The 24,842-nt window shown below is 35.6% G+C and overlaps 4 protein-coding genes across 6 annotated transcripts; 2 read left to right on the plus strand and 2 right to left on the minus strand.

Moving 5' to 3' along the window:
- Positions 1 to 211: 211 nt before the first annotated feature.
- On the plus strand, positions 212 to 1,217 carry LOC124211101 (uncharacterized). Its single transcript, XM_046609824.2, has 3 exons — positions 212 to 476; positions 553 to 749; positions 843 to 1,217. Exons 1-3 carry the CDS (start codon positions 371 to 373, stop codon positions 1,056 to 1,058), a joined length of 519 nt encoding a protein of 172 aa, XP_046465780.1. The 5' UTR covers positions 212 to 370; the 3' UTR covers positions 1,059 to 1,217.
- A 2,633-nt stretch (positions 1,218 to 3,850) lies between these two features.
- On the minus strand, positions 3,851 to 13,115 carry LOC124211923 (uncharacterized). Of its 2 annotated transcripts, none has more exons than XM_046611460.2 (8): positions 12,669 to 13,115; positions 11,700 to 11,852; positions 10,686 to 11,137; positions 10,027 to 10,267; positions 9,218 to 9,403; positions 8,875 to 9,121; positions 8,351 to 8,550; positions 3,851 to 8,260 (listed from the first exon to the last, which is right to left on the minus strand). In XM_046611460.2, exons 1-8 carry the CDS (start codon positions 12,804 to 12,806, stop codon positions 8,132 to 8,134), a joined length of 1,746 nt encoding a protein of 581 aa, XP_046467416.1. In that variant the 5' UTR covers positions 12,807 to 13,115; the 3' UTR covers positions 3,851 to 8,131. The 2 variants fall into 2 exon arrangements, with proteins under 2 accessions (XP_046467416.1, XP_046467413.1); XM_046611457.2 differs by having other exon boundaries at positions 10,027 to 10,273; positions 12,669 to 13,075.
- A 1,987-nt stretch (positions 13,116 to 15,102) lies between these two features.
- On the minus strand, positions 15,103 to 20,628 carry LOC124211701 (thioredoxin domain-containing protein 11). Of its 2 annotated transcripts, XM_069133481.1 has the most exons (10): positions 20,422 to 20,628; positions 20,040 to 20,346; positions 19,363 to 19,573; positions 19,010 to 19,240; positions 18,654 to 18,857; positions 18,360 to 18,557; positions 17,534 to 18,253; positions 17,227 to 17,457; positions 16,958 to 17,151; positions 15,103 to 16,883 (listed from the first exon to the last, which is right to left on the minus strand). In XM_069133481.1, exons 2-10 carry the CDS (start codon positions 20,249 to 20,251, stop codon positions 16,388 to 16,390), a joined length of 2,697 nt encoding a protein of 898 aa, XP_068989582.1. In that variant the 5' UTR covers positions 20,252 to 20,346; positions 20,422 to 20,628; the 3' UTR covers positions 15,103 to 16,387. The 2 variants fall into 2 exon arrangements, with proteins under 2 accessions (XP_068989582.1, XP_046466991.1); XM_046611035.2 differs by having other exon boundaries at positions 20,040 to 20,628.
- Positions 20,629 to 20,680: 52 nt separating this feature from the next.
- Rrp46 (exosome complex component Rrp46) lies at positions 20,681 to 23,313 on the plus strand. The gene is made up of 5 exons (XM_046611036.2): positions 20,681 to 20,976; positions 21,204 to 21,317; positions 21,428 to 21,549; positions 21,704 to 21,847; positions 22,445 to 23,313. Exons 1-5 carry the CDS (start codon positions 20,868 to 20,870, stop codon positions 22,625 to 22,627), a joined length of 672 nt encoding a protein of 223 aa, XP_046466992.1. The 5' UTR covers positions 20,681 to 20,867; the 3' UTR covers positions 22,628 to 23,313.
- The last annotated feature ends 1,529 nt before the right edge of the window (positions 23,314 to 24,842 follow it).

The raw sequence follows: 24,842 nt of genomic DNA on the forward strand, positions 1-24,842 counted from the left end.
AATTCACTGACGAAGTCAAATCCACTTACGGCGGGCTGCGTTTGAAACTTCCCACTATTTGTGACGCGTTCGAATACACTACCGCATTTAACGGTTTCAGGATAAATGTAATTAAAAAAATGGAACAGCAATAAATAAATATGTGAAAATTACTAGAATGCAATAATTGTTGTGCCCACGAAACCCTCTTATTTAAATTTTTTTTTTTTTTCTAAATAAACAAAAGTGAACTTTGTTGAATCATCGTTGTGGGATAGAGTATCCGGTCTTGACTTTGCTCTCTATTTTTTAAGTCTCTTTCACCCCAAATTTTATTTCACCTCTTAACCTTTTACTGATAATACAACTGCACGAAATTCAAATAGTGAAAATGGAAAAAATGTCACTGAGAGATATCGGCTTAATGTACGACGAGCAGTTCAACAAAAAAATGGAGATAGCTAAATTTTTGCTCAAGAATTTAGGCAATAAGAAAGGTTGGCGTACCTAATCTGAAAAAAGCTTTTTACTACTCCTTTTTGACTCATGCAAGATATTACATCAACTCAACAGAGATACAATTGGCAACTAAATGGCTTATCAGAGTGAGCAACATAAAATCAGCTGACTTGGAAGTGAAGAAAAATAGGAACGCCTTCCTGTCATACGTGGTAAAAGTTCTGCGCGACGGTGTTCTGCGTGGCTGTTTAGAGTCTGAGCCAGATTTACTCTGTGATCCGGATAATAGTTTGGCATTTTTGGATTACCCAGTAAAATCTATTACAAAATAATATAAAATTCTAGAACTTTTTATTACCACTATCAGGGTATCATGAAATGTAAATAAAATCACTCAACATCAGGATGAATTCACTGGGAAGTCTGCGGAAGAAATTTTAAAAGACACGGTTAACCAGCCGATGATTCAGTTCCACTCAAAATGGTCCGAGGATCACAGAACATATGTGGCGGTAAAGCCAATACCAGGAAGAGGAGCTCTGGTCTACATGGCAGTTTCGAAGAAACCAGGCATGCAGAATTGGGACCTTCCTTCTCTTAAGAAAGCCCCCCAAGATTAGCGTTTATTAGATCAATTTCACTATATAATCTTGGTATGAATAATGTAGATATTGGTGGTCATATGTAATGTATTATAGCATGATTAAGAAATAATAATAAAACGTATTACCTGTGAAATGCTTTGTCACAATGTTGAATAAAGTATACAGAATACAGAATTATCAACACATTATTTTTTATTGAAGATTTTTATGAAGCTGCGTCTGTGGTATCAGAACAATGCCCTTGCATAAGATGCCCTCGAAAAATTCATTAAGGCTACTTTTTATATTTACGTAAACATCATCCAATCTCTTTTCGCATTCTTATTTCTGTTGTAAAAATTAAAATCAAATCCTATCAACCACTATAAAGGTAAACTCGTAATTTTGTATGAATATTGGTAATTGAAACTAGAGAGTCATGGATCCTTCGACTCTTATTCGTTATGTGCCACAACATTTTGCAGATTCCTGAAGTAGTGAAGAGTATAATACTGCGTACAGAACCAAATGAAGGGTATCAAACTGCATAAAAATAGAAATCGCATCCATCAGAGAGTGCTTGCAAAACACTGAGGATTAATTGGCTTTAGGAGAGCAAAATTATCGTGTGTTTATTTTAGAATACTTAAGGAGTTTGCTGACAGATTGAAATCAACGCATGAATTTTCTAGGGGTGTTAGCATCGTGTGACCAAAAATATTGTCTTAAACTGACGTTAATATGTGACTGGAAGACTATGATGCTACGATTCCCTGCGTTTTCTATAGTCTTAATGTTTATTTGTTTCAATGAAAAAAAAAAAAAAAACAAATACGATTGAAGAAAAGAACGGAAGTAGAACTAGGTTAAAACCTAATTGTGATAAATTTCGGCAGATTTAAAATTTAAACAAGCACAATCCAAACTCTTGCCTTAAACATTCCTAGGCAACTATCTAACAAAGTATATGATACACATCACAGGACAAACAAAAACTAATTTGACGCTCACTAATCATCATCGGTAATTACAAGAATTCATTCAATATTGAGTATTAAGTATTTAATTCGTTCTATGTGACGTATTTAATATTATTAAATCAATGTGAGTAAAAATTTCATGTGCTCTGTGATGGACGTTATTTTAGTAAATTTTTTCATTCTAGTTTTAAGGCATAATTGACCAATTCTGGTGTGAATGTGTAACTACTTATAACGTGGATAGAACAACTTTTTAAAAATAATTTTCAATAAATCACATAGTAGCCGAATAAATAGCTTAAAATCTCTAGCATCGTTATATCACCTACCATTATAATACAAAAACATGATTTTTGTTATTTGTAAACCCATAATATAAGTATATAAATTAGGTACACCTGTCATGGGAGATTTCTATTATAAATTAGAAAGAGAAAAGAAATGTAAAAAAAAAAATCAAAACTTACTTGTCACAACATTATGTATAGGAATAATAGTAGTAGTAGTAGTAGTAGTAATAGTAGTAGTAGTAGTAGTAGTAGTAGTAGTAGTAGTAGTAGTAGTAATAATAAAATATAAAAACACGGGCAAAACAAAGTATATCGATTAAATAAAGTAAATCATTCGTGTATGATATAATTATGACAAAATTTGGATCAGAAATACTACCAACCACAGCGTATAGTATCAGTTATCCATTACCCGAGGGTTACGTTGTCTAGGGAGGGAGGGGGGATGATTATCGCGCCCTGTGCTTTCTGCTTACTATTATTATATTACTATTCAACAATTCAAAATACTTATAATGATACACACAACCTTGAGTAATCTCAACAGCTGCTGGCATTAGCCCAAACTAACTTATTACAGTTTAGAATACAAAACTAAGTTGCTTTTAAATATTATTACTTTTTATGCATACGTATTACAATATATTTTCACTTCGTAAGTTAGTCTTTAGCCAATTTCAACACCACCACAGCATTGTATACAAAATATGCCAGGGCGCTAATAGTGTATTGATCTTTCTCCATTTAAGAAGAACAAACACGTAATACTACATTATGATACCATGTTTTTCTCATAGTTTGTCATGTTCATTAGGTTTTTCATTATTCATTTCATACTTCTGTACTCATTCATTACTATCTCTTCGTGCTTTATTCAAATTTCTATAATTTCGTGACGTGTTAGTATTATTATTATCATTATTATCATCATTATTGTTATACTTTATTATAAAAATAATACTCAGTCAATTAGTTTGGATTAATACTCGTGTGAGAATTAAATAAAATTCAGTATGAGTGTTATGTATGTCATATGCAAGAATATGCAAACGGTAACTCATGTACATTACAGAGATGGATACAACATACTACAGGTATAGCAAGCAAGTTTCAATGCAAAACCAAGATTCAAAGTGATGACTCATCATTCAAGTGGTAATGTCTATTCAGACTTGGAAAATTGTATATGATACCAGCAGAGCGTGATTGTCCACTGTTTCCATTTCTGGCTTGTAAATTCATTTATTTACTCATATTTTAACATTTTTTATTTCACTTCCCTTTTTTTGTTTTGTTTTTGCCAAATAAGAATACGCAGTATCATCACTTTTGGCACATGCTTTTAATGGACCCAATCTTTTGTTATTCATTTGAAGTCGTTCAACGATTACGAAATAGAATCATAGCATATTACTAATTCCAACAAATAAAGGGGACGAATGATCTAAATTTATAGTAAAAACTCAATTTTCAAGCAATTCTAAGCTTCTTCTTGAGTATTATGCATATGTACCTAATTTATAGGGTTTTGTATTTTTCACAATAGAAAAGTAAGGTATTTTACAACGTAATTGGGGTTTATTCTCCATTACCAACTCACAAGTGCAGAATACCACTGCGTAAGTGCTTCGTTCTAGAATTTATTTTTATAAATACGAATAATAATTTATGAAAAAATGGATGATATCATTACCAAGTTTTTAAAAATATCATATTAATAGAATCGGTAAAAGGCTTTTCTGTAAATATTTTTCCACGCTATCTCCGTCAACAACTCAATTACTTCATAGTTTTTATGAGTCCTAGTGCTTAAAAGGCGACTCTCAAGCGCTAGTGCTTTTAAAAACTACACAATATTTTCGTTTTTGAAAGGACATAGCGCAGAAAATAGGATTTGTGGCATGTGAGGTTACCTGCCACGAAAAAAACTATTGTCTTACAAGTGTGAGATCAAGTACACTTTAATTGAAAAAATGATACTATTATGAAATAAGATGTTCGACATGGTGTTAAGACTATTTTGGCCCATCTCTTTACGTGTTGTACTCACAGCATTGCCGTATTACCATCTATATCATGTGAGAAATATTATCATCAAGAACTCGTATGCAAGGACCATTAACGCAAAAGGCTAAGTATATGAATCGACTGATTAAAAAAAGAAAAAAATACATAAATCAGGTTGTATAAAATATAATGTAGAATAAATTAAGCCAGTCGCTGCCAAATGTCACGCAAACGTTGGTGCAAATAAAAAGTAATAATTTATCGCTTAAATAATAATTAGGGTTGTAAAAATAAATGTAAAAAACTAAATAATTTAATAATTAAGTAATGATTCGTAGGTGACCCTTTTAAGTAGTGTCAACGTAAAAAAGAAAAAAAAAAAAAAAAGAAAAAAAAAAAAGAAAAGAAAAGAAAAGAAAAAACTTAAAAGTATTTAAATTAAAGGAGTGGAATACTGATGTAGAAACCTATTAAAAAAAAGCCTCGACTACCTGAACCAAATTGTCAAAACCATAGCAGACTCGTTACTAATTAATAATAATAATAATAATAATAATGTTAGAATACTCTATAATTAACCATTAATTAATTAATATAATTAATAAAATAGCAATACTCAATCAATGTATAGTTACAAAGAATAACTTCAGCTTCAGTATTAGTAGAGAGCTCAAAACTAATCTACCTATGTATAATAGTTGTAGTAGTAGTAGTAATAATAATAATAATAATAATAATAATATCTTTAATTTATTCTGCCAACTGCAGAGACATGTCTAAAAATGCCTAACAAAAACTGTCCGCTTTATATTATGTATAGCTGCGTTACGTGCGGTTATTTATTGTTAACTCAGGGTATAGTAAAAGTAGTTACAGTAGTAGTAGAAAATGGTCATTCGAAAAATTTGTTCAGATCAAAAGAATATCTTCAAAGAATTGACCATGTATATGTAGTATACTACAATATACATGAATTCAAATAATCCTGCTGACGAGTCGAGTTACGTGTGCTCTCAAGTTCAAAATTCAACTCTGAACTCTGTATCTAAATATTTTTTCGATACTAAGTGATTTATTTATGTTTTTCTTTTTTATTATTCATTTTATGTAACAACGGAGAAAATATCGAACACGAATGGTGGTGCAACACCTGTTTGCGGCCCAGTTAATTCATAAAGAGTTTCCTTGCTCAAGTTGATTTTACCTTTGTGGAATTTTAAAGTATATGAAAGTTGTGCACTACGATTGTTATACTAACATGACTTGAAACAGTTCATCCGTGAATATACTCGAACTTGTAATCAATTTATTTATTCATTTTAGAGATGTAATTGTCTTTCCTTTTAAATATTTGCGAAATGACATAGATATAAAAACAAATTTATTGAGGCAATTGAAAGTTACTTTCGAAATGCCAGAAACGTATTTTCGAATGAATTGAATTTACTGCTTATATGAGTTTGATAACATATTACTTATTGTGGAAGTAGCAAAGTTTGAAATTCAGATCACAGTGGAAAATATACTCGTCTTATAACACATGCATGGATCATCCGTTCCTAACTATGCCGCTACCCTATACTGTCTCTATCGCTTAGCTAATTATCATTTATATATATAGTAATATAGAATAATATATATTTTGTATAATATATATCTATAATCTATACACGTGTGTTTATAAGGCTTCTTGAATAACAACTATATGTATGTATAATGCTAAGCCACTAGGCAGCTGCTGCCAATACTAAATTTCCAGAGTGTCAAAAACTTCCGCCGATATTAGTTGTTGGTGAGAAACAGTTAGAGAGATACCGAGAAAGAGAGAGAGAGAAAGAGAGAAGTGGAAAAAAAAAATTAAATTATTTAAATAAAGTAAAAAACAAAATACAATGACGCGATGAGAAAAAGAAAATATATAAAATTTTTATGCCCTTAACTATATTCTATGTTACAAAACTAAATCTATTTTTGGCAAAGTTATTTAGGTATACAATATTAAGTATAACAATACGCGAGTAGATGCACTGGCCACAATATTATGCACTATTTAAGGCTGCTTATCTTTGTGTTTTATCAACATCAGTTATCTGTACAATCTGGAATATGTTTATCAACGATTCCTTCTGCATCTCTCAGGTGCTTTGTTAAAAAATGAAAATGCTTACAATGAAATTCTTCATTCATTAGTTACTAGTCCACCAGGGAACACTTTAGTCAGTTCACAATTTGATACGTTGTTAGTTAAAAACATTCGAATATCCGAGGTTTAATAATATTTTACAATGGGGGGCATTCCCTGGAGGCAACCAAAACCTATCTGGAAGTCTTTGCATGAAACTTGGAAGTGGTCGTATAATTGGCAGCAGTAGCGTGAAAGCGGTGATGTTAATTATTCTTAAAATCCGGCATTAAGTGGAGAACGTTACCTACGTACTTCCTGAAACTCCTGCAAGTCAAGGGCTAAGAAAGTCATCGCAACGATTGACGAGTATTATTGCGAAATGACCAATGTAAGTAATTCTAATCAGATCCGTTATTGCTTTTGGATAGTCAGATTACGTAGTGACGCTTTTAAACCATTTAAGTACTAGTTTGTGTCCTTATTTTAAAATTTTTTGTAACGATACTGTTCATTTTGACGGCTCATATATAATCGGTAAGAGTATTACTTCACTGTGTTTAAACAAGTTAAACGTATCGAAAAGAATCTACAACCTCTAGACATTATTAATCATAATATACCGTAAGTAAATTGTCCATGATTTTTAATAGGAAGAAAAAAAATGAAAAAAAAACAAAAAAAAAAAAAAAAACGAAGAGAAACTAACAAAAAGCAGTAAAATACAGTAATTAAGACGATACTGGCATCACATTCCTACATGAAATAAAAAATATGTTACTTTAAGTTAGTGAGTATACTAAGGTCTTAGCAATTAACCGTCGATTAATACGCAAAGGTAACTTTCCCGCTACCAACATTTTTTGTTACCCTTTGTAAATTTTTGTCTGTCCTAAAAGTATACACTTGTTCACGATAAAAAAAAAAAAAAAAAAAAAAAAAAAAAAAATTAAAATTAAAATTAAAATTTCGATCACTAGTAAAGTTTAACTGGGTCATTCGCAAAAAGCTTAAAATTATATAACTTAATGGAGTATTATGATTGCTTATGTTGTCAAAAAGCTAATGGCCTAGGGAACAATTCGATTAAGAGCTAGTTTATGACCCAATTAGTGAGCTTAAGGCAACCAAGAAAGTGATCACTAATCATTTGATCAAAAACAAGCACAAAGAATCTCTTTTAGATTGTTCTTATCTCTCTTTTTCCGTCTTCTTAATTTTTTGGAAACCTTGAACAGTAATTCCAGCACCACATTTTTACCGTCAACTTAACTTCGATTACGACTAATTAATTGATTAAAAAACAGGCTTCTTCTATCTATGTAAGAACTTCACAACATCAAAAAACAGTTTGTATATACAATCGTTATATCACCACTTGCAAGCATAGAAAATTTAGTATAAAAATATTTTCTCGTTTTCATATGTACAATTCGTATAACTTCTCATAATTAGGGTAATACTGCGAATTAATATCATCATTTATTTGCGTTTTGTTCCCCAGGCCACACAGCTTTGGGAATACTGTGCAATATTTCGATTCCCTGTTTCATCTTTTCTTTTTTCATATAGGTAATTCATTACTTGATATCTTGTAGAGAGCATGCCGCTAACACCCTGTGTGTCACCGGACAGATCTATGTCTGTGCAGAGATTCTTAGTTACATTTTATACTATATATTTACGCTTCTCGTGAACAAGACGAAACTCTCACTGGGCATCTACCGACAGCGACGTAGCAACTAGATTCAGCGGTACATCCGAGACATTTTCTTCATCCCCTTCATCTGCTTCTTCTGTAATGTTGCGTTGCTGTTCCATCACTTCGCTCTTCAAATGCTAATAACGGAAAGTGAAATTTTATTGAAGCCAAGTCACCCAGTAATGTGATTATAAAAAAAAAAAAAAAGGCAATGAAGAATAACTTACATGCATCATATACCCAGGAAGGGGGAGTGGATAGTTCAGTTGGGGGGTAGAAGTAGGTGGAGGATGAGTTCCTGGTATACGAGGAGGAGTCAATGCTGCCATCATAAGGTGAGGTTGGATCTGCCTGCGAAGAGCTGCTAACATGTCTGCACTCTCTGAATCCAACTGTTCAGGCTGTGATGAATTTCCGTCTCCTTTTTCTGTTAGACAGTTAAAAATCTATTCTTTATAACCATCTTTTGAAATGTACGATTGTTTTTTATTTTAGCGAAGTCAATAATATATACCAAGTTTTTTGTATTCAACAAGTTTCACAAACTAATCGAAGATAGGTGAACTGATTAGCACAGCAATCATTGAAAATACCAATGACAATTTCGGTTTGATAGGTAGTTATTTTAAAATCACTTAAAAGCTCGCTTGATGGGCTCAATAACAGTTTCCTACACAAGCACAAATTCAAATATCTTTATAATAATGATTATTGATAGGAAAACAAATGGCTAATTACAAAAAGTTCATACTTCTGTGTCTCGTTGGTTTTTCGCCTTTCGGCCTGCGTCTACGCGTATGAATAGTGTCCCTTCGCATTGTGACAGGGCGATTTACTCCATGGAGTTTATAGTACAACCCACAAGCATTACAGACCATTTCTCCTTTCATATTTCGCCGCCATATTGTCGTTGTCATAGTCCCACAATTTGTACAAGACATGTCAACTTTTTTAGCAATGTTTCCACTGTGCGGATCAAACTGTTTCTGCTCACCGACCTGTTATAAAATATAAAACAAAAATAGTTTCACTCAAAATTCACTAGAATTGTACTACTTAAACCAGTATTCAACAGATTATTTGCTTGCACTGACCTTTCCTTTCATTTTATTAGACCAAGCAGTGAAATCATGAGCCTGTTCTTCGCTGGATTCGTGGTGATAATTAATCACATCTGGACTGGCAGGGGCTTTACTGGGATAACTTTGTTTTCGCCTACCCTTTGTCTCTTTCTTTCCCACACTAGCAGGACTGGAAGGATTACTATCCATGGAAGTACTCTATATAACAAAAATTGAATTCAACACCAATTGAATTCTTATTAAAATATAGAATAAAAGTTTATAAATTGATTGTCATTAAATTATGTTTGTAAAATGAAATACATTTTACGAAGAATTGCATTTTGTCATAATATATTCAAATAAAATTCAATAATGGAAAAAGTTTAGTAAACAACAAAGAATTTCACATTTTTATCTGAACATCTGTTGATAGTCGGTTGACAAAATTTTTAGAGTAGGGCTTAACTTGGAGCACATCACAAAGCAGTTCCAGTTATCTATTATTTGTTAGACCGTCAAAGCCTCTACCTGTCAGGCCAGGTGTGCCTTTATTCAGACCCATGGGCTCCCTTAACACCCCTAGTAGCTACCTGGGTCTCTCTAAGTTTACCCATCTGGCTTTGTGGAATTTGCATTTGTATTTCTCAGTACTGTGTTGATAAGATGTGAATTTTATACCCCAGTTTCACAAGAAAATTTGCACAACTATTATTGCCAGAGAAGATGTACCTTTTTTATAAATAATTCATTGATAGTTTGTAATTACAAGCAAATAAGAAGGGAAAAAACGATGGGTACAGAAAAAAAAATGCTATTTCGTCTTTTCTACATGAGTTTACCTTGTTATCGATGCATGACATATTAGTGCGATTTCCAAGCACAGAGCAATCTGGCATTGTTCGCTCAATTGTTGTACCCTGGGTATCCCGGTAGAATCGTATCTGCGGAGACACTTTGCCAGTCTCAACGGCGGTGATACCGATCTGCCTATTGTTGATTAGAGAGCGCAACAAATTAGTTGCTTCACCACTAAACCCGTTGTTCAACTTATCACCATTTGTCCTTGTTATTTCCAAACTTCTGTTACTAGGCCAATAAAAATGATTGTTTAATTATGCAGGTCAGCTGAAAATAACTACTATCCAATATTGTATACCTTTATCAAAACGGAACTACTTGTAAACAGCAAACACGATCTTGTACTCGAAACATTCCAATAGTGAGAATTTGTTGTAAAGTTTAAACAGATTTACAAGGTCAAGTAGCAGGTGAGAATCAGGCTAACAACCCTCAATCTTCACTCATAACAGATATGGTGAAACTTCTTGGAACAGATTGTCCCAAATATGATAAAGAAACTACACTATTACGACTCATCACTTAAAAAACGCGTTAAAAAATTTGGAACCAGTCAAGTTAATTCTGCTAAATCTTTAAATAACATTAATACATTGATGTGACTGACAAAAAAACAGATTACGAAAATGTAGTTACTCACTTTGCAAGTGCCTGCCAAAGTTTTGTTGTCTCTTGATCGATGTGTGTGTCAGAACAGTTGCTTTCGGGAGTGTCCATTCTATTAACAGGACTTCGATTGGGTGTACTTTGTTTAGAACTTTCGTATCCAGTATCCAATTTGACCCTCTTACTAACAGTCATGTCATAGCCATTTTCTTCCCCATCAGATTCAGGATCACGATCTTCGATCTCCAATCTCTCTGGGTCGGAACTGTTTGAGCACGTATCATCTTCTGGTTCACATTTTATCGCGTCTTGCTCGGGCATCTCCTTCGTGCGTAATTCTAAGTGATGGGTCTGCGTTGACAGCGATACATTTTGAATACTGGCTGGAGAATTGGGCTTCTCATTGAAAAGGGTTTTGTTCAATTGAAGAAACGACTGGAGCGGACTTAAGTCTGCTACTTTGGCAGTGGAGAAAGATTGATTGTCCTGTAAAAATAATGCAGTGTTGCTTAGTTGTTTAGGCCAATTATGATATATTTATCTAAAAGTAACCTTTAACTCGGAAAGAGAAAAAAAAAAACGAACACTATCAAACTAACGCGATAAGTGATTTCAGTTAATGGGGAAAACCTTGAGGTTGTTCTGATAATTAATTGCTGTAAGTTGAGAGTTGAGAATGAGTGAGAACATGTGGAATATAAAATACAGTGACACTCAGTTCTTATCTACAATCAAATTGCACATATAGCACATTCCGTCATTGCATCACTACGTGGAACGGAACGAAATGACTAGGTATCACTGTCAGCACATCAGGCCAACTTGAACTACGTGAGTAGTCATTGATACCAAGTATCCTTTCCTCTTGCTAATCATTTCTCTTTCTTTTTTTCTTTCCTCATTTCAGACATGAATGGATTTTTTTTTTTCTGTCATTTTTCCTTTATGTAGAAATACGCTAAATGAAATTATATCTTTCGGCAGAAAAGATTTTCGAAAACATTGGTCAAGAGATTGATAGACAGTCATTGATCTCTCAAGTTTTTACCTGGTCTCCGTCAGACAGTTGCATGGCATAATCCAGATACTGTTTCAGGATGACATCAGACTTGCGAGATACTTCACGGAAGTTATGAAGTACATCTAACTTGTACACACAGCGATGGCATATGATTGGTGGAAGAGAGTCCCCATCATTCACCTGCGCAATTCATAAAATCGTTGCAGTATTTTAACCTAACATTTTTCTTTTCGTTAAATTAATACGAGTGAAATTTTTTCAAGTTAACCACTAATGGTTCATGGTGATATTATGCGAATGAGAAAAATTATTGAGAGTGGGGTTAGGAAGGAGGGGAGAGATGGGTTGGTTTTTCATTTTCGGTAATAAAATAAACTCGATTATTTGTTTATTTAATATTACGTGAACGTAGAACGACGCGCGTAGCTGGACTTTGAAGGAACAAAAAAAAAAAAGGAAAAAAAAAGATGCGGTTTGAAAAACCCGAAATTTACGAATTACGATGTATCGCGAAAGATATTCGTGACGGAGGATGCAGTGATACGAATGAGACGGAGATAGGTGACTAAGTTTGGATAAATTTAGCTTATCACCTGGAGAATCACATGGGCCGAATAAACGTAACATAGGAACCAGGGTACGTACGTGTAGTTATACACGTATAGGACGGATGGATAGGCAGAGAAACGCGTATTCATAATATCTCTCGGTGTACGATATCGAATCGCTATGGAATAAAGTGACAAGCGACGAGTAGGTGAAACCTGATAACAGGGTGTCTAAATAAGGAGCTGCCCCCCCCCCCCCCCCCTCCGGTCTGTATAAGCCTACAAGGAGCTTATCACTGCCATTTTAAATTCTCAAGCCTCTTATCTTTCCGACACATCTTACGCCAAACTTTCTCTCTTGTCATTAGGCCAGATGTTGCGTATAGTTGATGGTATATTAAGGGGTTTATTTGTTTAATGATTGATAAAAGTTGTCTCGTAAACTCACCGCTATCGATAGGCACGTAAGTATCTTGTCAGCGAAGTTACGCTGCGTGCCCTCTTCGTCAAAAATGGATAATTTTACACCGTCCGACGATAAACAAAGGCGACACAGCTCGTAAAATTTTGGCGGTACATTAAACATAGTTGCAGCTTATTAGCCCCACATAAAACACCCCTATCGCACTCACTGTTACGTACATTCATTAATAATCCTTTTGTATCTTTCTCCACTGCCGTTGACAAGAGAATAATTAAAAAATTAGTTTATCACCAACACCGCTCATTGTCAGACAACACACCAAGAGTACATGCAGCGTTGCAGCCAGCATTTGTGCCACTGCCTTGTGTATCTCTTACACCGCCGGGGCTACAACGACGCCACTTATCAGTTACGGAACGCTCTTTATCTAATGGCGCCAACCTTTCAATCCTCGATATTTACCACTTTGTCATTCTCTCTGCTCCTCGAACAAAATTCAATCCATTCGATCCGAAATTATTCACTGTTCACACTGCTGTACACCGAATCTCCATGTACAACACTTACGTACGCGCGCTTAATCGTAAAATAAAGTACTGGACGATTTTCAGTCACTCAGTACGATTTGAGCGATGGCAGTGCCATCCATAAACGCCTAGTTGGGTAGAACCGGGAAATAGAAACGCGAGAAACTCTACAACGGTGACACGTACTTTTAATTTCCACTGAACGGTAACGCATGAGTATTTATCCTCCGGATATACACACGTTACGTTAAGAGAATATCGCAAAGATCTGAAGTGATAATTACGAATGTCGATATTGAGCGCGTTTCGTTGATAACTTATGTGAACGCATCTGAGCTGTATGAAAGTGTTGATCAACGAACGACTTGCGGTTGGTAAAAGCCCCGTGTGGTCACCCGCGCGATCGGTGAGTCACCTAATTAAATGAATGAAGGAATTTGTCTCGGGTCCGGAACGAATATTTCTCAGACATTACGATCTGTTACAATCTCAAAATTACATATCTAAAGTTCCAACCAGAAATTCAGAGTTTCTAATCATGAAGTACGGCCATCTTGTTCACACAAGCCGTATAGTTCGGCGGTACAGTCCGAGCGATAATTGTTGTTAGAAATTCGTCGAAACCTAGGGACTTTCACCGAATTGTTGTTAGCTTCTTAACTGCCGATAGTTGGCTCCCATGACTCACATTGTTGAGTCTGAAATTTGACGGAGCTGTTAGTTTACCACGTTTAATTACAAAATGCATACATTATTTGCGAAGTAATAAAACATTAATAATGAACGCCTGATATTCGTCTTCCACATTACGAATGTATCTAGGGCGTATGATGTTTCTTTGAATTTTTGAAAGCAACATCAGGGAAATTGTGCGTTACACCTTTACGCCTCATGCTGCAATGCTACAGCACGACCGTGAAACGTTAGCCGCGCGTCCTCATTGATTATTGCCTAGCTATTATTCATCTGAGAAGTCATTAAAAATATGTAAATTCAATTGTGCAGATAATCGTGCAAAATAGTCTTATGGTAGATTGTTTATAAGTTTCCCTTCACGAATGTAAAATATAACGCGGAACGTAGCGCAAAGTATTTCCTGACCGCCAAGACAGCTGTTAGTGGGAATGAGAAAACTGGTTTCTTATCACGCGTCATTTTACCGGGAATTTCATTACGTCAAGGAAATCGTCCAACCCACTTTAAAAACGAGTGGACGAGGCGAATGACTAATCCTTTGCGCGAATGATTACGCGATCGGACACTTCTTTCGACCCACGCCTCTTTATGTGCGCCTATACTTGTACAATTTCCACACACACCTGAAGATAGTGTGCGTACTACATAATTTATACAGCGACTCGTAGTTATACATATCACAATTCGTCATATCGGTCTATCACTTCTAGCTTTAGAGATATGACTACGCTATACCGCAAACGGACACGACGAAGCTTCGCCCTTTCTCTTTTTTTTTTCTTTATTTCATTAACGATTCACTTTACTCTTCTAATCTGGTATTTGGGTTTTTCCCACTACGTCTTGCGTCGTCTTTTCAATAAATGATCAACAGTACCTTGCCATGTATTTATTGCCCAACAGCAGCTTTGGAGTATACGTTGGCTTTAGGCTGATGATACCGTCAACTTGCAATCAGTTTTATATTATTCACATATGAATAACTGCCAACAGACGCACGCACACATATAATTAGCATATTTTACGGATAAAACAAGTTTTCTGCTCGATGAAAAGCATAAAAAAAAAAAGATATGACACTGCCGGTAATAGTATTCGAAAACGTCGGATAATGATAAAGAAAAAAAAAATGTCTCCTAAATAATTTAGAATTTCAATTTTACGTCCAATCTACTGCTGTATACCTTTGTAATGAGAATACAAAATTAGTATGTCTTAAGATTTAAACGTACGTGTTTTATATATTAACACCATCTTTTCTTATAATTCTTACTAATTAATAACAACGATATTTACATCAATTTACAAACGTTAAAAATATATTATTCGATATATTATATAAAACTGTGGCGAAATATAATAAGGTTATAACAGGAGCAGCTGTTATCAGGGACTACAAACTGAAGTAACAAAATATATCACGCAGTTCATGTACAGTTACACTCGCCACTCAGCAACAGACGCTGGTGAATTTATTTACTTGATTCAGACTTGATAATATGGTAGGTAAGGTGTTCTCAAAATTCAAATACGTATTCATCCGAATCATTTCCACTAATCATTCTTGTATATCATAGAGACGAAAATTCGCATTGTATAACCCAATCTCGCGACTTTAGAAATATTTATTGTGATTATAATGTGAGGAACAACAAGAAATGGTTAGACACAAAAAAAAAAAAGAATGGAAACTTAAATTTCTCTTCAATCTCTGTAACAATCAAGAATCAGATCTATTTTTTTTTAACGATACTTATGATTAAGTATTATCTTACAGCGAATATTTATTTTTCTCAACTTTTTTATCCAGTTGTACACTTCAGTGAAAACGTGAAAAGAAAAAATAAGAGTAAATAAATAAAAGACTCACCCAGGATTTGGTATAGCAAGAGAAAAAATACTTATGACATGTCAGTCACCGTATTGTGTCGAATTTTAAATCTAACACGTCATTTTAGTAATTATCAGGATAAAGTTAGTAACTTTACTGTAACGATGCATGCGGAGAAAAAGTCGTTACTTTGTACCTTTACGAATGTCTAAAATTTAATAAACCATGATAAATAAAATATAGTCATATTCTGCAAAACCAACTCCTTTAAAATCATTTTAAAATTGCGCAATAATGATTTTTTCACTGATGTTTCGTTACTTAAACGTTACTAACTTTAGCCTCATTAATAATTGTTTTATAAATATATCCCCAAGAGAAAATTCACGTCAGAGTTGAATTGGAATGTTTCCTACATGTAAAGACTCAGGATCTCAGATTTTGATATGTCACCGTATCGTTGCGCAGCAAATTTTTTCAGTCATTGAAATTAGTTTAAAGTGACGCGATTGTGAATAATCCAGCAGCAAGTCACATCGATAAGTCAATACGGAAACTTTGGGTAGTATTTGAACTGAAGTGTCTTTGCTACTGAGCAATGGTCGGAGGCAAAGATATAACGAAACATGATGGAAACGAAAGTGCTCACAAACCGAATATCAGATTTGTTTAGAGTGAGTGAGCGAATATCACAACTCATGTCCGAGTTTACTTACATTGCTAATATTTACATGCTTGTCACTGACGACCTTCCTATCTACACTATTGTCTATGTCAAGAGCTGATAGCTCTTGATAATACGACTTAAACTTATTTCGAATTAAGATAACCTTGTCCTCATCAATTCGTAGATCGCTGATTGACCCCAATGTCAAATGAATTTCTTTAATATGTTGTAACCTTAATAGTAACACTTTCAATTTCTTACTTGTGACAGTCTTATTTGTAGCACTAACTAAACTTCGTCGCAGTCTTCTGTAGCTCTGAAGTAAGTCTTCGATTATTTCTAAACAAAGAAGCCTAATTTGGGATACACAATCAGCTGGCGAATCTCCTATTCCCAGGTGGCAGATGTTCACCAAGGCTTCAATGTGTGCATTGCCATCCAAGTTGGCAAGAACAAAGTTGAGGAAATTTGGAATGCTGATTGGTAGAGAGAACGGAAATACGATGCTGTCTGCTTTTCTAAAATCATACAAGCTTATTACTTAATATATAATTTTCAGCTGATTCTAGAATAATAAATAATATTTGATTACCTTTTAGCAGGGAAGAAGAGAATGGCTGGATATCGGTTCATTGTATATTCCCACGGCAGATCGTTTCCATCTCCGTTAATACGCACAAATGTTAGATTTTGCATGTTGTGTAAGTACTGTGCCACTGTTAGATACACGTATGACACTGCATGACAAAATGCACAATAAGGCGAATGGTACATCACTACTACATCCTAAAAAGAGAAATTAGCGATTACTAATGTTTTCTAGTAATTAAGTGTGGTGATATTTAAAAATGTCCATCCTACCTTGTCAGGGTTCATAACAGTATTCAAAAATGTATCGGTTGTTAACTCTGGAACACAGATTACAGAGTTTTCGCTGACACTGCATTCCTGCTGTGTTTTAGAACTCTTTACTGATTCCAAACGGCTATGTGAGCATAAATATCGTTTTAATGAATTCTCGGTATAATTGTTTATGAATTGTACAAGCGAGTTATAGCTCACAGCTTGCTCCAAAATGTATTGGCTCTCTTGCTGAAAAACACAAAATAATTTTTCTAAACTAAGATCGATTTATCTACATTATTGTAACATTCATAGATTAACATACCAGAGGGTCTACAATAGCCACAGCAGTTTTATCTTTCTTTATTGCAACATCAATGCCCAGCCCCTCAGCAATATGAAAGAACTGTAGGCTATCAACAGCTATCAAAGCCAATGTTTTGTTAGTCTTGCATATAGAAGATGTTAAATTAATTTTCTGATGATCGCGAGGTAAGTTTTTCGGAAATACTGGTGGGTGATAATTATTCCCAGTTAGTAAGTGTCTGCATTCATCTTTTAGAATGTAATCAGACAAAGCATTTGGAGTTTGCAAGTCATTTTCTTCTGTTAAAGTAGAAGTTTCGAGATCTTCCATCATGTCATAGTTTTCACAACAAAATTCGTTTTTTTCGTGTTCCTCTCCCTCTTTTGTCGGTATGTTAAAGACATCTGTTGGCTTACAGCTGTGATGAAAGCTGTTCAAATTTGCGGCACATACCGCATCCTCATTTTTAAGCAACACAGAGGTTGTCTTCTTGCACATTAAACACTTGTTAGTTAAAATTTGAGAACAACAGCTGCTGTTTATCCACTGTCGGTCGGTAATACTCATTTTTGGAACCAGTTGTTGAACCCTGTTTCTATCTAAAAGGCGCATACACTGCTTACTTTTTTCATAATGCTTTGCTTTCTCCCTGGGACGAACAGACTCCAGGTGGTTCACTATGTTTTTGATCATCAAGTTGTCGCCGCAATTATAATACTGTACTCCAATTGCTTTCAACTGGAAAAATCATGGCAGGAGAATTTATGAAACAAATGTTAATGATGAAAAAAGAACAGTTTGTGTGATATAAAATTCAAGCTTCAGTTATCCTTAAAATATTTACCAAATTATAGTAGTAGTTATATTGATGAAATGGGTTCCTGGGTGTAAATAGAAACAATACTGGTCCATCCTTCAAATATGGCGCTAGTGTGAGAGACTTGGTGCCTGGGGGTTGCAGCCAAAGAGTAGCTTGATGCAGTGCTCCGCCAATCCACTTCAGTAAACTATCAGATTTCCATTCATTTTCCACAGGATAACTCTGTACAATGAATATCTTATCGTAGCACAATGTTCAACAGATGAATCAAAGGCAAAATCTTATATTTATATATTTTCAAGCTAAACTTGCTCGTACCAATGACTCGTTCCAAAGTAGCAACCTAGCAGAAGGAAACTCCGTAACTCCGTAATTAGATTCTGCAGAAGTGTCAGTAACCACTGCGAATGCTAACTCTTTGTTAGGATCTCTTTCTAGTGATTTAATTGCCGTTTTGTAAAAGACATTGTATCCCGGTGAGTTTTTCAGTCCGATAAAATTAAAGTAACCTATCACCACGGCCTAGAACATAAGGTTTTGTGATAATTTCACATATATGTGGAGATAACTTAAGTGATAATAACAATAAACATGTAGAGGTCGCAACCCAGATTGAACAGAAAGAGAGAGAGAGAGAGAGAGAGGGACAGAGGGAGAAACGTAATCAAACCTACGTCATAGTCTACAATCAGGTTCAGGAGCTGATTTCTGTCTGTTATTCTGAATATTGGGTTCATAAATGCGTGGAGGAAGCGTATCATGTACGGTGCAGTACGAATACCTCTGTACTGAACACCAGGTCCTCGCCTAGGATAGAGCATAAAAACTGGGTAGCTCTGAATCTTGCTGTATTCAGCCCGGCATTCTGAACCCGGGTGCCAGCAATTAATGGCTGCAAAAAATATCTGAAAATTAACAAATTAAAGTTAGTGTGGTTTCCACAAGTTTTTGTAGTAATGTCAAAGGCAAGAAGCAATAATTGAATAACGATTTATGTATAGAACTTAGTAAATGAATTAATGAGAACCTGTTTGTGGTAAAAACGTGCCACAGTTTCAAACTCTTGTCTAACGGCTTGACTCTCGGCATCCCATGGTGCGTAGTACATAACAAAACTGAGATCTGCATCTGTGACTCTTTCAATAGCGGCGCCTAAATGACCTTTGTAAAAATCCAAAACAAGCGAGCTTTGGTTAAAGAATGGCCGAGCTGAAGGAGGTTGTGACACTTTTGGTGGCCTGTAAATACATTCAAAGTTGAGAATTCGCTATTAAACCAGTTGTTTATCAGATACGTTATACATGTATTTAATCAACTAAAAAAATCTATGAGAGATCATGTTTTACAATTAAATGCAGTCAAGGTTTCATTTGATGTTTTTGAAAGTAATATTTGAGAATTTTACCGGTTTTTATTGAACATTGATTTCTATAGTTTGACTCCGCTTGCAAGTAACGATATTTGACACTTCCTAAATTTGATTCGGATCATACATATTCAAAAATATCAGTAATAGAACGCCGTTGTAAAATAGTGTTGTTAAAGAATATCCAAAGGTAAAATGAATGTTGAAAAATAATTTCTTCTACAATGTAATTCATGATATTGGCATTTGATTTTTTTTACAATATGCTAGATGATTAAAAAACGTAGAATTATTGAGGTGAGTTGGCGGATAACCTTAACTATTTTTAAAAAACTTACGAAGTGTGAAGAGCAGCTAAGGTGGTGAATAATATTGCAGCAAAGAAACATAATTCTTTGCCATAGTGTAACATTTTCGAGGCTAATCGTTCTTCTAGTGCGGAGCTCGTTGCGAGTGATGTTTGGACCACGTTATCACTTCCTGAATCATTGGTCGGCCGCAAATTATCACCATTTCTTTGCGGACTTGTGTCGCGTTCTCCACTGGTCATTATCCTCGAAATTAAGGAAATAACGAAGGTCCGACGGGGGGATGATTGCCGTCAAATTTTCGTCACGTATCGCGTCATCACTCGGGCCTACTTATCTTTTCATGGGGATTATATTAACTGAATTACAAACGATTAATAAACTCGCGCCCCAAGGTCCACACATATGTCACCTGTGCTCCATCTTTTTCTCCCCGGTGAACAGCTGACCGCTTAAATCCACTCGTCTTAAACGACATTAGTGTACAAGTATCGAAATTTCATCTCCAATTAAATTGAACTTATAGAATGTCCTTATACATTTTCAGGGTTATTACAATACGTCTGCTTCCGAATCGCACGTGGCTTATTTTTTATAAATAACGTTTTGACTTGAATCGGCTGCTAAACTGTCATGGAATTTTTTGATACTCTGCAGTTGGCACCCTGCACATCTTTCCGCTATATCTAGGGATATCCTGACGTGGACCAATGAAAAGCCGCGACGCCGAGTTTCTGGATATCCCCATGTCGTACATCTCATGAGCTTTAACTCTGGCGTCGATGCAACGCGTGTCTTCCATTTGTCTGCTCCTAACCTAGTTCAAATTGGAGCGGCGAAGATAGAAAACGAATTGAAATGCAAAACCAATTGGAAACTACGGAGGAAGAGGAGTGCGTTTTGAGACCGATGAACTGTGAATTAAATCAGCTGAGCAGACCGGATGGTTCGGCAATGTTTATGCAAGGTAACTAATTCGTGTGAACGGTCGTTTGTTTTCATAGCGTGAGTTCCCATTTATTTTGTTTATTTTTTATGTTAGCTATCATCACATAAACATCCAGACTTTACATACCTAGTTTCCTAGATTCACATATTCCAATTTTTCAAATTTATTGCACGGCTCTTTTGTGGTATCTAATATGTACATACCATAATTCTGAACTGATGGTGTTTTCAAATGATCGATTCCAGGTGACACCGTCGTTGTTGCCGGAGTTTATGGACCAATTGAAGCGAAGCTACAAAAGATGATGCACGACAGAGCGACCGTTGAAACAATGTTTAGTCCTGCAAAAGGACCACCGTGTAAGTATTTCTTGACTGCCGACAATCCTGATATTTTGATTATAGCTCTTTAACAGATTATTTCGCTTGTTACGTGATTTAACATTTTGATAATTATTCTGTATTTTAAGGTGTCGACGACAGAGCGAAGGAAACTGTCATCAGGGAAACGTGCGAGGCTGTACTGCTGACTGCGTTGCACCCTGGCATGGCAATAAGCATAAATGTACAAGAACTGCAGGATTCTGGAGGAGTTGGTATTTTTATTGATTAAGTGTTGTACAATACAATTCTATCACTTCACTTTATCGGTTCATTACAAAACAATCGATTCCACTTTACTTCCACTTTTCGTTGTGTCTTTTATTAAAAGAGATAATACTCACGTGTTACGTACAATTTTGCAGTTACTCGCCTGTGCCATTAATGCTGCTTGCCTGGCGCTCATAATCTCCAGTATTTCTATGAAATTCACTGTCGCTGCTGTATCCTGCATGATTGACCGCGAGTCCGGCAAACTGATTGTAGATCCTGATAGCACGCAAATACAGGTTTCTAAAACTTATATTTATATATTTGAAATATTTCAAGTAAAATTCATATTCTTTCACACATTTATAAGTATTAAATGCTATTGGTATTTTCTTTTTTTGCCCAGTTTGAACTATTTGGAAATAATCTAACTTTCTACAACTAGAACCTTAGGTTGAATTTTCAAGTAAAGCCTTAATCGCTAATTTTGATCAAATTGTTTTTGTGCTCTGTCAACAAATTTTAAGGAGAGACGAGAAAGATCACAACTTTCTTCATGTATTGTCCTTTATATGTTTCTAAATGTTAATCAGAGCAGAAATGACAAACCAGCGAATTTTGTCTAATTTTACTTTCTGAGTCTCAGAACACCTAGTTGAGTTAATTTCGTAATTCAAAAGTGTGGTATTTGTTTTAAATATTACCTTCATGTATAAATATTTCCTTTAATCCGAACTTTATGGAGTTATAATTTTGAAGTATGAGCATTAGTTTTGAAGGACGCTGGGCCTAAAACAACAAAAAATGACGTATTATTATTGTTACTTTGTTTCAATTCCTTTCAATTACTTATCATACGTAATTCTAATATATTTGATAATAATTGAAAATTGCAGCAGGCACGGGTCACGTTCACGTATGTTTTCGAGGGTATAAAAAAGGACTTGGTGTCTTGCCACACAACTGGTCGATTCTCGGAGAACGAGCTGATGGAATCTCTAGAAAAGTGTCGAGCAGCAAGCCAGAACATCTTCGATTTTTATAGAAACATAGTTGAACAATACGCGATTAAATTATGAGCATATTTGCATGCGATAAATTTATCGACGTCGAATTCGCACCCGTAAATTGCTGAAAAATCCAATGATTCAATTCTATAACTAGCACTTTACGTATATTTCCGAGCAGTGGGAGATCGATTGTATGTATATAAAAATAATTAGGCGGTGGTATACTCGATCCGTTTCGAGCTGAGGAATTTAATAACACCGGTTAAAACGGCCTCCGCGGTGCAGGTGATTCGGTACAGCGAAATAGCGATCGTAACTTTGATTCCATTAAATACAATAAGGCTACCAGGAATACTGACTGAACTACGTTTAGCCGCGAGGTTTCCCCCCGGGGGCCCGAAGCTGCGGCGCAGTCTTGCTGACCATTAACAAGAAGCGAAGCAATTTATGGTACGGTTCGCTCATTCCCACTTTATTATTTCTCGTCGTAGCTGAGTAGATGTTTCTCTGCTGCAGTCGCCGGTTTCGTTTTGCTTACCGAACAGCCAGATACAGCGTCAGCTTACAGACATCCTGGCGAGATGCTTCGCATCGAAATTCTGCAAACCTTTCTCATCTTGAGGCTTCCTCATTAACGTGATTTGAATGTGTGTATATATATATATATACATTTATTTTAAGCCTGAAGATAATTGATGACGTTCATGTGCGTCGATGTCATATATTTCATAATAAACTGTTTTTCACTTTAACAATGAGATTCCCTTTGTTCCACTACGTTAAATGGCATTTTGAATTTCAGGGTTTCGTAAAATATTTTAACGCAAAATTGCATCTTGGACTGACAAGACTCTGACTTGATATAGTTAAGAAATGAGCTTTCATCGGTTTTTTTTTTTATCTTCCGCGAGAAATAATTATCATTATTCTTTTAACGTCTTCAAGATTCCAAGCATCTTCTTACCATTTTCTAAAAGCGCATTTTTAATAATTCTCTTCATGACGTTCTCCATGACGTCAGGCGGTCTCTGACAAATGGGAGACAAGGGATAGTTGCGAGCACTTTGAAGAAGCAGCGAAGCTTTTCTCGTCTCCCGGAAGGTTGCACTGGCACGACATATGTCGTCAGAAATGCTGTATCCAATTGTATGACAGTTTGTTTAGAAAATCCACAGTAATTATCAATAACGGTATCTTCCGAAAAAAATGAAAAGGCTTTCCTCGGAATAATTATTTTTATTTCTTTTCTGAATCGATACTATTGGAAAATAAAATAAAAAAATACTAATTTGCATACGTATTTCGCTGTCGCATGGAAAGACACAATTACGTGTAATTTTCCACCTAATTAAAAATACCATTTTCGGCTGTTAACGACAAAAGTGAGTGGGGGGGGGGGTAAATGACGAGTTCGTATGTAAATGTTGAAGGGTTAAATGCTGAGTTGCGGCGAAGGAAGGAAGGAAGGAAGAGAAAGAGAGGAGGAGTCTTCGACGCGCATCAGGTACTGAGTTGGGGCTACCTTATACTATACCATATCTCGGCACAGCTCAGCTCCGAACTCACCATTTTACGAGGTATAAAAAATAGACAGACTACAAGTTCCCGAGAACCCTATTGGCGCGAAGACTGTTATTATGAAATTAGCATTTAGCGAGGGCCATCCGGTCGAGGTTGTTAGGTATACATATACATATATATATACATTATATACATATACATATATATATACACACACGTAGGCATGCGGTGTACAAGCTGTAATAGGAGGGCAAGAGGTAGGAAGCCGAGAGGTAATAAGGAGGTAATCGCTCCGAGAGAACCCTCATTGGACCGGATCGGACCAGGTCTTTCGAACTCGGAACCAGGTGCCACCAATCGCATACTTCAACGTGCTCCGCGTTTCATTGGACGAATTATTTACGAGCCCTGCACGCGAACGGCCGAATAAGCCTGGAAAACTGCCGGTTTGCATGTTGACGTTAGACCGCTTCATTCCAGGGTGATCCTCGAAGTTCCCGTATAACCACCGAGTCGCACAACGCGCATTACGAGCGGGCACCTGTAATCTTATAATTATAATCCCGATTCTCGTCTTCCCCAAGCCGCGATTTGTCTTTGTCCCGATTCGACCCGGCTTCCCGATCCGATTCCGGACTGCTGTAATCCCACACGGAAGAATTCGAATCACTCCGCGACGAATCGTCTCTCGAAACTTTCTCGCACTGCAGCTGAAACATACAGAGATGGTGTATAAGGAAAAACTCGCAGTTCCAAAAAGAAG

Source organism: Neodiprion pinetum, chromosome 2 (assembly GCF_021155775.2).
Source record: "Neodiprion pinetum isolate iyNeoPine1 chromosome 2, iyNeoPine1.2, whole genome shotgun sequence".
Taxonomy (NCBI): domain Eukaryota; kingdom Metazoa; phylum Arthropoda; class Insecta; order Hymenoptera; family Diprionidae; genus Neodiprion; species Neodiprion pinetum.

What these genes read in the sequence shown, in the direction of transcription:
- LOC124211101 (XM_046609824.2), top strand. Translation starts at nt 371, where the DNA reads ATGGAAAAAATGTCACTGAGAGATATCGGCTTAATGTACGACGAGCAG. An exon ending in GAATTTAGGCAATAAGAAAG is followed by an intron (nt 477 to 552) that starts GTTGGCGTACCT and finishes TCAACTCAACAG; the next exon opens with AGATACAATTGGCAACTAAA. An exon ending in TGGCATTTTTGGATTACCCA is followed by an intron (nt 750 to 842) that starts GTAAAATCTATT and finishes ACTCAACATCAG; the next exon opens with GATGAATTCACTGGGAAGTC.
- LOC124211923 (XM_046611457.2), bottom strand. Translation starts at nt 12,806, where the DNA reads ATGTTTAATGTACCGCCAAAATTTTACGAGCTGTGTCGCCTTTGTTTA. An exon ending in AACTGTCTGACGGAGACCAG is followed by an intron (nt 11,138 to 11,699) that starts GTAAAAACTTGA and finishes TTATTTTTACAG; the next exon opens with GACAATCAATCTTTCTCCAC. An exon ending in TGTCATGCATCGATAACAAG is followed by an intron (nt 9,404 to 10,026) that starts GTAAACTCATGT and finishes TTTGTTATATAG; the next exon opens with AGTACTTCCATGGATAGTAA.
- LOC124211701 (XM_069133481.1), bottom strand. Translation starts at nt 20,251, where the DNA reads ATGACCAGTGGAGAACGCGACACAAGTCCGCAAAGAAATGGTGATAAT. An exon ending in ACCTGATTGTAGACTATGAC is followed by an intron (nt 18,858 to 19,009) that starts GTAGGTTTGATT and finishes CTTATGTTCTAG; the next exon opens with GCCGTGGTGATAGGTTACTT. An exon ending in TACTTTGGAACGAGTCATTG is followed by an intron (nt 18,558 to 18,653) that starts GTACGAGCAAGT and finishes TTCATTGTACAG; the next exon opens with AGTTATCCTGTGGAAAATGA.
- Rrp46 (XM_046611036.2), top strand. Translation starts at nt 20,868, where the DNA reads ATGCAAAACCAATTGGAAACTACGGAGGAAGAGGAGTGCGTTTTGAGA. An exon ending in TTCGGCAATGTTTATGCAAG is followed by an intron (nt 20,977 to 21,203) that starts GTAACTAATTCG and finishes GATCGATTCCAG; the next exon opens with GTGACACCGTCGTTGTTGCC. An exon ending in AACTGCAGGATTCTGGAGGA is followed by an intron (nt 21,550 to 21,703) that starts GTTGGTATTTTT and finishes ACAATTTTGCAG; the next exon opens with TTACTCGCCTGTGCCATTAA.